General features: G+C 44.6%; 3 protein-coding genes across 6 annotated transcripts in view; 2 read left to right on the top strand and 1 right to left on the bottom strand.

Moving 5' to 3' along the window:
• Nup210l (nucleoporin 210 like) overlaps positions 1 to 2610 on the top strand; it is a 120365-nt gene extending 117755 nt beyond the window's left edge. For all 4 annotated transcript variants that reach the window (XM_021157946.2, XM_021157948.2, XM_021157949.2 and 1 more), the window contains 3 exons: positions 770 to 874; positions 2350 to 2424; positions 2510 to 2610. In XM_021157946.2, coding sequence (XP_021013605.1) covers positions 770 to 874; positions 2350 to 2424; positions 2510 to 2610 — 281 coding nt within the window. The remainder of the gene's footprint in view (positions 1 to 769; positions 875 to 2349; positions 2425 to 2509) is intronic.
• A 647-nt stretch (positions 2611 to 3257) lies between these two features.
• On the bottom strand, positions 3258 to 4252 carry Rps27 (ribosomal protein S27). The gene is made up of 4 exons (XM_021158002.2): positions 4200 to 4252; positions 3783 to 3891; positions 3529 to 3639; positions 3258 to 3344 (listed from the first exon to the last, which is right to left on the bottom strand). Exons 1-4 carry the CDS (start codon positions 4203 to 4205, stop codon positions 3316 to 3318), a joined length of 255 nt encoding a protein of 84 aa, XP_021013661.1. The 5' UTR covers positions 4206 to 4252; the 3' UTR covers positions 3258 to 3315.
• Positions 4253 to 4305: 53 nt separating this feature from the next.
• Rab13 (RAB13, member RAS oncogene family) overlaps positions 4306 to 9989 on the top strand; it is a 12615-nt gene continuing 6931 nt past the window's right edge. The window contains exon 1 of the mRNA XM_021158102.1: positions 4306 to 4412. The gene's annotated coding sequence lies outside the window, so the exon portion shown is untranslated. The remainder of the gene's footprint in view (positions 4413 to 9989) is intronic.

Consider the following 9989-nt stretch of genomic DNA (forward strand, 5'->3'; position numbering starts at 1 on the left):
TCTTCTTGAGTTTCATGCGTTTAGCAAATTGTATCTTATATCTTGGGTATCCTAAGTTTTGGGCTAATATCCACTTATCAGTGAATACATATTGTGAGTTCTTTTGTGATTGTGTTACTTCACTCAAGATGATGCCCTCCAGGTCCATCCATTTGGCTAGGAAATTTTTTTTCAGTATTTTTTAGGGCTGGAGAGATGGCTCACAACCATCTGTAATGGGATCTGAAGCCTTCTTCTGGTGAGTCTGAAGACAGTGACAGTGTATTCACATAATTTTTTTCTTTTTAAATAAAGCAATCTTTTTTTTTCCGCCCCTGCCCCTAAAGCAATCTTTTAAAATATTTAATGTATGTAAGTACACTGTCTTCAGGCATACCAAAAAGGGGCATTGGACCCCATTACAGATGGTTGTGAGCCCGCATGTGGTTGCTGGGAATTGAACTCAGGACCTCTGGAAGAGCAGTCAGTGCTCTTAACTGCTGAGCCATCTCTCCAGCCCAAGCCTTAAGTTTCTAAGAGCTGCAATTTGAATTCCATTTGCAGGGCAGCAGGGGATCTGAGACAGTATCTTCTGATCCTCCCTGGTGTGGGGTCACAGGGAAGCACCAGCACCAGTCCTCTGGTTTTCTCAGACAGGGTATTAAGACCTACCTATATGCTAGGATTACAGATACATGCCAATATTCTTAAGCCTTTTAGGACGTTTTCAAAGACACCTATTCTGGATGTTACTGTAATCATCCCATTATGTCCCATTATGGCAATGCAGATCACTGTGAAGACTCGGGTGTCTTCAAGAACTTCTTCGGTTCTTACCAGATCCTCCTCTTTACCCTCTTTGCTGTGCTGGCATCAACTTCTTTCATCTTTCTAGGTAAGGAGTATGCGTGTATACTTCTGTTTGTTTGCTTGCTTTGGTTTTGAGACAGGGTGTTTTTTTTTTCTTTTGGTTTTTTCGAGACAGGGTTTCTCTCTGTGTAGCCCCGGCTGTCCTGGAACTCACTCTGTAGACCAGGCTAGCCTCAAAATCAGAAATCCGTGCACCACCCACTACCCGGCACGTGTATAAACCAAAAGACTTTCATAAACCAAAGATAAAAATTAGCTGTTTATCACAACTAATTCATGACATGTAGATTAGATGTCAACTTGCAGGGTGTGGCACACGCCTTTAATCCCACCTTACAGAACAACCAAGGATACACACAAACTGTCTTGAAAAAATAGTATAGCCGGGCGTGGTGGCGCACGCCTTTAATCCCAGCACTCGGGAGGCAGAGGCAGGCGAATTTCTGAGTTCGAGGCCAGCCTGGTCTACAAAGTGAGTGCCAGGACAGCCAGGGCTACACAGAAAAACCCTGTCTCGAAAAACCAAAAAAAAAAAAAAAAAAAAAAAAAAAGAAAAAATAGTATAAGCGCTGGAGAGATGGCTCAGCAGTTAAGAGCACTGAACTCTTCCAGAGGACCTAGGCTTAAATCCCCAGCACCCACATGGCAGTTCACTTCTCTCTATAACTCCCAAGATCTAACACCCTCACATAGATGCATTAAACTAATGCACATAAAATAACCAGTATCACTATTGCCCACACAAGTATTTTTAGCCAAAGGCTGTAAGAAAAATCCACCTAAGGGGAACATTTGTATTCTTCAATAACTGGGAAGAAGCTGAATCCAGACCCCACCAGAATTATAAAAAATTCAAGCATTCAAGAGCATTTCCACTGGATCTACCTATGCACCTCCTATAACCATGTCTGGATTACTTAGGACCTATAGCACATACTGCAAACATACTGTACTTGTCCTCATACTGTATTTGTACTGGGTAGGTAACTCTAAGTGTCAGCATACAGGGCTGTTTTTTAGAGGTAGACTGACTGAAAGCATTCCAAGCATTCCTTTTATACTAACAGTTAAACCTCATTTTATTTAAAAACTTTTCTTACAGCCGGGTGTGGTGGTGCACGCCTTTAATCCCAGCACTCAGAGGCAGGCACATCTGAGTTCGAGGCCAGCGTGGTCTACAGAGAAACCCTGTCTCCAAAAAACCAAAAAGAAAACAAAACAAACAACAACAAAAAAACCTTTTCTTACAATGACTTGCTTGGGTTAGGGGAGAAGGTAGCACAACCATGTCCTGACAAGTGTGGGAGTCAGACAACTTGGAGAAAAAACTCCCCTTCTACCATGTAGGTCTTGGGGATTTAAGACAGGCTTGTTGTCAAGTGTCTGTGGCTCAATCTTCTTGCTGGCCCTTAAATCTCACTTCTGAATGGACCGTAGTCTTTGAGGCCTTTCTGCAAGCGAAATCACATAAACCCTTTTTGTGGCATTTCCTTTTTCCAGCATACAATGCCTTCCTGAACAAGGTACAGACTATTCCAGTTGTTTATGTGCCAACAATAGGAACAACGCAGCCAGGTAAAGACCAGCCCTCATTCGCAAGCTCAGTTATGTCCCTCTCACTCATTTACCTTGATTGCCTTGCTTTTTTTTTTCCTCCTAGGTTCTTACACGGCTACATGTTCCCCCCCTCACTTCCTGAGCTCACGGCCACCACTAGTGCAGAGTCGGCTACAACACTGGTTATGGAGTATAAAACACTAACCTAATAGCTTCCCTCTAACTGTAAAGGACTGGAGATGCCTAATCCTGCACAAGTTTAGTAGCTAACTACAAAACTAAACCTCCAGATCTAGTTTGTAGTAAGTATAAATAAAAGCTCCTAAGTGGTTAAGTAATGTGTGTAAAGATTACATTTCTGAGGCTGGATTCCCAAAGCCCTGGGTGTCTGTCTGTTCCTAGCACCACAAAACCTGCAACAGCAGTGCACACCTACAACTCCATCACTTGACAGGGATCCTGTCACATACACTTGAAGCTACCTAAGGCCATCTCAACAATACACAGAAAAACAGTAACCCTCTGCTTCTCAGGCGCTGGGATTAAAGCAGCCTGGGTACCATTATTCCCTAAATAAAGACAGTCCCCACTGTCACACACCTTTGTATGACACAATGTTTCCAATAACCATTGCTAAAAGTTACTACCAGAAAGACATTAGAACCGGAAGCCCAATTATACACTATCACCAGTTTTAAACCATGGTCTAAGATTTATACAGTGAATCTAGATAAAAATGCCCCCAATGGACTCTGGGTGTTTGGCCACTTACTTGACCCCAAAGGGACCACTCTTCTGTTTGCCCTGGGATACGTGAGGCACCACTTGCTACCAGTTAAACAAGACAAACATTATATATCCAAAACGTGTTTATTGGGAAGGTTCCCACTCATCTTCAATCAGGGGCTTTCAGTGCTGCTTCCTCCTGAAGGAGCATCCTGGAAGAAAAAGATGCAAATGTTACTTCTGCCTGTCTCTGACCCTGCCTCATCTGCAGAGCGCTAAATCTTCCTAACAGGAGGGAGGGCAGCTGGCTTTACTAGCCTGAAGCCTTGCATTCTACTCAGCCTTTCACCTTAGGATCCCAAAGCCAAATAAAACCCCAACACTGAGACCACTCACCTTCTGTCAGCCTTGCTTTTCCACCTGTAGGCTGACAGAGGACAGTGGAGCAGCCAACACACAAGACTACCGTTTGTGCATGGCTAAAGACCGTGGTGATTTTATAGCATCCTGGTTAAAAAGAAAAAAAGAGAAGAAAAACGTTAACTTCTTTTATTCCTCTCCAAGTTACTTCTAAACTCGTAATAAAATCAAAAATTAAGTTACAACCATTTTTACTATTTTTCCCAAACAGCTGAAAACCACTTCCTTACCTGGGCATTTCACGTCCATAAAGTAGGAATTGGGGCTCTGCACCAGGCGCTTTTTCTTGTGTTTCCTCTTCTCCTCTTCTGGAGAGGGATGAAGGAGATCCTTTGCGAGCTAAGAGGGGCAGAAATGCAGAGACTTAGAAGGTAATGGAGGAAAGAGATGATGGGAAAGAGCCCCCACTGGCACACACCGAGGAGAACTCGCCCCTCGCCGCCCCTGGTGTCTGCGTAGCTGGGCCGCCATCTTATCTCCTCTCCGCTCGCGTCTACGCGGCTGGCCCGTGGGCCGCCGCGGCTCTGGTTACTGTCCTAAGAGACGCAGAGCGCACATGTGGACCCTGTACGATCCGCAATTAGCGCAAGAGAACAGTGCGGACCCAAGAGCGAGTTCTCTGCTGAAACCTGGACCAAGGAACTCACAGGCATGTTCTCGTAGGGAGGTCGTCACCGCCGGAAAGGAGCGAAAGCGGAAATCCTGTTCCTTATATCCGATACGGGACAGGAAGTGACGAGCCGTGTTGCTTCGCCATCTTCGGAAGGTCTTCTACTCTGTTCGAATGCAACGGAATGCCCGTTGACTGCCATTTGTAGAAGGTCCGTAAAGGCTCCTCGCGTCGCGGGCGCGTAGCCATGGTGAGAGAGTTAGCTTCTATTTTGAGTTCAGAATTTAGGTTCTGTGGCGAGAAAAATGGATACTTTTTACATTTCCGACTACGCTTTGACAGCTGGAGTGTAATGGGAACAGCACAGGTGAACACCAGCGAGGAGCTTTATCCAGGACATTTTTAGTTACCGATAGTCTTTACCATTTTCCAGTTGGTTTGATTTACGCTGATTAATAATTCTAGACGTAAATAGGTTTTTTAAATGAGATACCTGCTTGAAGCTGGGGGTGTACTACGTTGGTAGAGTGCGTGCTAAGAATGTGCAAAGTGTAAACTGGGCAGGGTAGGGCAGGGCAGGGCTCAGTGGTCCTGTCAGTGGCTCAAGGCTGGAATCTCAGAACTTCAAAGGATGAAGCCGGAGGACGAGGAATTCAAAATCATTCTCGGCTCTGGGCTCCCTAGCAAGTTTGTGGTCTGAGTGGACTAAAGGAGACCCTGTCTGAAAAAAACAACAAAATCAAATCCTGTTCATATTTGCTCCACTGCAGCTAACACTATTGTTTACCTTTATTGTTTTGTTGTTGCTGCTGTTTTCCAGTGCTAACGATAGAGCCCGACTTTGTATTCTTACCTTTGAGGAATAAAATCAAATATCCTTACACAACTTGACACGTGCATTGCTTTTAAAGTGCTAATTAAAGGCCAGACGTGGTTGTTCACACCTTTATCACTGCATTCTGGCAAAGCATGGAGGAGACTGAGTTCTGGCCAGCCTGATCTAGCAAGTTGTAGGACAGCCAGAATTACAAGAGATGTTGTCTCTAAAAACCAAATCAAAACAAAAAGTATGTTATTTAACTATGGAGCTGCTGTAACCATTACCACATTGTACAAATTTGTGTGTTTGCTGCTCAAAGCAGAGGCAGGTGGATCTCTGAATCCGAGTGTCTATAAATAAAATAAATAAATAAATAGTCCAAGCTTAAATGAATGCATGTTGATTTTGGATTTTGGCAGAGATATCTTGGGAAATAGGTTCTAGGTTTAAGAATGAAATTTAGGGCTGGTGAGATGGCTCAGTGGGTAAGAGCACCCGACTGCTCTTCCGAAGGTCCGAGGTTCAAATCCCAGCAACCACATGGTGGCTCACAACCATCCGTAACGAGATCTGGCGCCCTCTTCTGGTGTGTCTGAAGACAGCTGCAGTGTACTTACATATAATAAAAATAAATAAATCTTAAAAAAAAAAGAATGAAATTCATTCCTTTTCCTAGACTGAAAATAATTTCTTACAATACTTGTATATTTGCAATTTATCATATGAGCAGAAGTATGAAAATGCGGGGGATGAAAGGGGAGGCAGGGACAGGGTTTCTCTGTGTAGCCTTGGCTGTCCTGGAGCTCACTCTGTAGACCAGGCTGACCTTGAACTCAGAGGTCCGCCTGCCTCTGCCTCCGAAGTGCTGACTCTAGTATGCCTGCACCACCAAGCTTATTTGTTTGTTTTGAAGAAAGGGCCTTGGCCTCTGGCAGTAGTGGTGCACTCCTTTAATCCCATAATTTAGGAGGCAAGGCAGATCGGTGAATTTGAAGCCTGCCTGGTCTACAGAGAGATTTCCAGGACAGGCAGTCATCTACCCTAGTGGTTCTCAATCTTCCTTTTGCTTTAATACAGTTCCTCCATATTGTGGTTGCCCCAACCATAAAATTATTTCTGTTGCTACTCATAACTGTAATTTTATTGTAAATTGTAAGAATCCCTGTTTTCCAATGGTCTTCCATGACCCCTGTAAAAGGTCATTTGATGCCCCACAGGTGGTCACGAAAACCTCTGCAGTAGGTACACTGAGCTTCATCCTCAGCTCTTAATCGTTTGTTTTCCTTATGTCCTGAGTATTCAATTCAGGTCATTAGGCTTGGTGGCAAATGCCTTTATACACTCACTGAGCCATGTTACCAACTTCTCCCTGCATGCACCCCCAGCTTTTGTTTTTGGTTGGTTAATTTTTTTTTTTTTTTTTTTTTTTGCTTGAAGATAGGGTCTCTCTCTACAGAGCCTTGGCTATCCTGGACCTCACTGTGTAGACTAAGCTAGCCTCAGGCTCACAGAAATCCACCTGCCTTGGTCTCCTGAGAGCTGGAATCTAAGGTGCACACCACTGTGCCCAGCTTTTCTTTTCTTTTTTTTTTCTCTGTTTTTTTAAGATTTATTTATTTTATGTATATGAATGCTCCATCTGTATGTACAACTACACGCCAGAAGAGGGCATCATCACATTACAGATGGCTGTGAGCCACCATGTGATTGCTGGGAATTGAACTCAGGACCTCTGGAAGAGCAGCCAGTGCTCTTCACCATTGAGCCATCTCTCCAGCCCCCAGCTTTTCTTTTTAAAAGTCATTTTCATATATGTATATAATACACTCTGGTCACACCACACCACTGTCTCTCCACAATGCTCCTCAGAACTCCTTCCATTCCCATCGTGTCTTTTGGTTTTGTTTTTTGATGCCCTGAGTTTAACCACAGCTGCCACCAGGGGCATGGTGGTAAAGCTGTCCATTAGACTCAGGTAACTCACCGGTGGCTGACCATAAAGACAATAACGTCTACTCTCCAGAGAACTATCAACTAGTAATATCGGTCAAAGGGCTGGTTGCTTATCCTTATCACTTACTTGAGACAGGCTCCCACTATGTATACCTGGCTGGCCTGGAACTTGTTATGTAGGCCAAGCTATCCTGGGACTCCTAGAGATCCTTCTGCCTCTGGAGTGCTGAGTATCAGGTCATAAGGAAAACTCCCAATTCCCCAGACTCCAGAAGGCAGACCAGATACCCAGAAATAGGCTCAACCTGGAATGTATGTTGAGGGATTTCTGGTGGTTAGTTAAAAGCCAGCATTCCTCAGGAAGTGGTAAAACTGGTTCCCTACCAAAAAGAGTCATTTCCCTTACCTCTGGCAAAAGGGACATGGGCTGCCTATTGTGCCTCTCAGAATATCAGTTCAAGCTGGCCTCCAGGCTCTCTCACCATCACAAGTATGCGTTGCACAAGTCCACGCGCACCCTAGCCTTTCCCACCTCCTCCTCCACGCTAAACTCCCTCCAGCTCTCAGGCTTCCCTTCCCCAACTCCTCATCCTTCTTAGGCCAGGCTATGCTCACTACTCTCCGTCTCCTGCTAGTCTCCCCTCTCTCACAGGTAGCCCTGGCCATGGTTGCTCTACTGCTTTCTCTTTTTGCTCTGGACTCTTCCCAATGCTTCTGGCTGCTTTCTCTCATATCTACAGTAAAGACTTTCCCCTTAACCATTCCATGGAGCTGTCCTGTCAGTTTATACACTGGGTTTAAAGGTGTGCACTATATAACACTCTCCACCTCACCCCAACATAGATTTTGACAGGGTCCATTCTAGTTTCTTCTGTTGCTGTGATAAACATCCTAGCCAAAAGCAACTTGGTGAGGAAATGGAATTATCTGGCTTTTAGGTTACAGTCCATTATTGAGGGAACTAAAGACAGAAATTAAAACAGAAGCCAAGGAATACCACTGCCTTACTCCCAGGCTCACATTCAGCTCCTTATACAGCAGCCCCACCTGTCCAGATATGGTACCTCCCATATATAGGGCTAGGCCCTCTGACCTCAATTAGCAATAGAGAAATGCCTGGGGCTGGAGAGAGATGTCTCTGAGGTTAGCATCACTGGCTGCTCTTCCAGAGAACTAGGGTAGGAGGTTGATTCTTAGCACCTACATAGTGGCTAGCAACCATGAAGGTTCATAACTGTCTGTAATCTGTAACTCCAGTTTCAGAAGATCCAACACCATCTTCTGGCCTCCCAAGGACACCTGGCATGTATGTATATGCTACACGTACAAGCATGCACGGGCAAAATACACAGAGAGAGAGAGAGAGAGAGAGAGAGAGAGAGAGAGAGAGAGAGATCCTGTCTAAATGTTTTTTAAAAAGTAATAAAATTCCCCCATAGATAAGTCTACAGGCCAATCCAATGGTGATAATTCCTCGTTTCCTCCTCCCAAGTATGTCAAGTTGGCAACCAAGATTAGCAATCACAAGGTCTCCTGGTTGGCTTGCAACTCCCAACCAAGAATAGGCTGACCTTAGACATGCTTCTGTCTGACTTTCATTTTGCTTCTGTCTCCCATGTGCTGGGACTGCAAATCCACCCTACCTGGACATCAGTGTGAGTTAGAGGTCAGGATTAGTCATTGAGGAAAACCAGAAAAGATTCGAGTCTGTGCTATAGCTTGAAATGCAATGAGCCCTGAGGGAATAGGTAGAAGGGAATTGAAGCTCAATAGAAAAGCACTTTGCCTAGTGTGCACAAAGCTCTGGGTTTGACCAATCCCCAGCACCATTGAAAAACAGAATAGTCAGGTTGGTATATTGAAGTAGGCACAATGGTACCCGTGGATGATGGTAGTTCTAGCTACTGAAGGGGCTGAGTCCACATGATCACATGAGCCCTCAAATTCAAGACTGATCTGGGCAATACAGACAGACCTTGCCTCAAATTAATGGTGAGATGGCTCTGGGGAAGTTTAGTTCCGCATCCTGCAGCATGTCCTCTGACTGCCACACTTTCACCATGGCATGGGTTGTTGGCAGTTCCTCTAGGCTCTGTCCCACAGTTACCTGGCAATAGCCAGGTGTGCCTGACTCAATATAAAAGGGGCTGCTTGCCCCCCTCCTCCCTCTCTTGCTCTCTCTTCTTGCTCTTGTTCCCTTACCCTTTTCTTCCTCTCTCCCCATTCCACTCCCCCCTCTCTCCATGTGCTCATGACTTGCCTCTACTCCTCTACTTTCTCTCTCTCTCTCTCTCTCTCTCTCTCTCTCTCTCTCTCTCTCTCTCCCCCCAGCTCCCTCCCAATACCCTGAATAAACTCTATTCTATACTATACCATCGTGTGGTGTGGCTGGTACCTCAGGGGGAAGGGATGCCTCAGCATGGGCTGGCAGAGGTACTCCCCTTCCCCCACACCTTACTGCCTCTTCACAAAACATATCTCTGGTCTCTTTCTTTTTATAAAACACAACATTATGTGTGCATACACATACAAATAAATGTAATGAATGAATTAATTAATTAACAAAATAAACTGAATAGATATTTTTGTGTGGTAGTTAATATGGGTTGTCAACTTGACAGGATCTAGAATCACCTAGGAATCCAATGGCTGGCCATGTCTGGAGGAAAGTTCTAGATTGGATCATTTGAGGTGGGAAAACCCTACCTGACAATGAGGGACACCATTCACTCTCCCGAGTAAAAAGGAGAGTGAGGCGAGCACCAGCATTCATCTCTCTCCTTGAGTTTGGATGAAAAGCGACCAGATGTCCCATGCTCCTCCTGTCATGACAGGACTGCCTTCTGTAAGCCTCTCTCATAAGTTGTTTTGTCAAGTATTTGGGGGAGGGGGGAGTAACTGATACATTGTATTTGTGAGAGGACAAATGGAAACATAGATTATGGCAAACATAATGTAACAAATAAAGACACTTTCCCACAGCCAGGGCTCCTCTGTTAGAAAAGCCTTTCCTTCCTTTCTTTTTTTTTTTTTTTTTTTTTTTTTTTTTTTTTT

The sequence above is a fragment of the Mus caroli genome, chromosome 3 (genome assembly GCF_900094665.2).
Source record: "Mus caroli chromosome 3, CAROLI_EIJ_v1.1, whole genome shotgun sequence".
NCBI classification, from domain to species: Eukaryota; Metazoa; Chordata; class Mammalia; order Rodentia; family Muridae; genus Mus; species Mus caroli.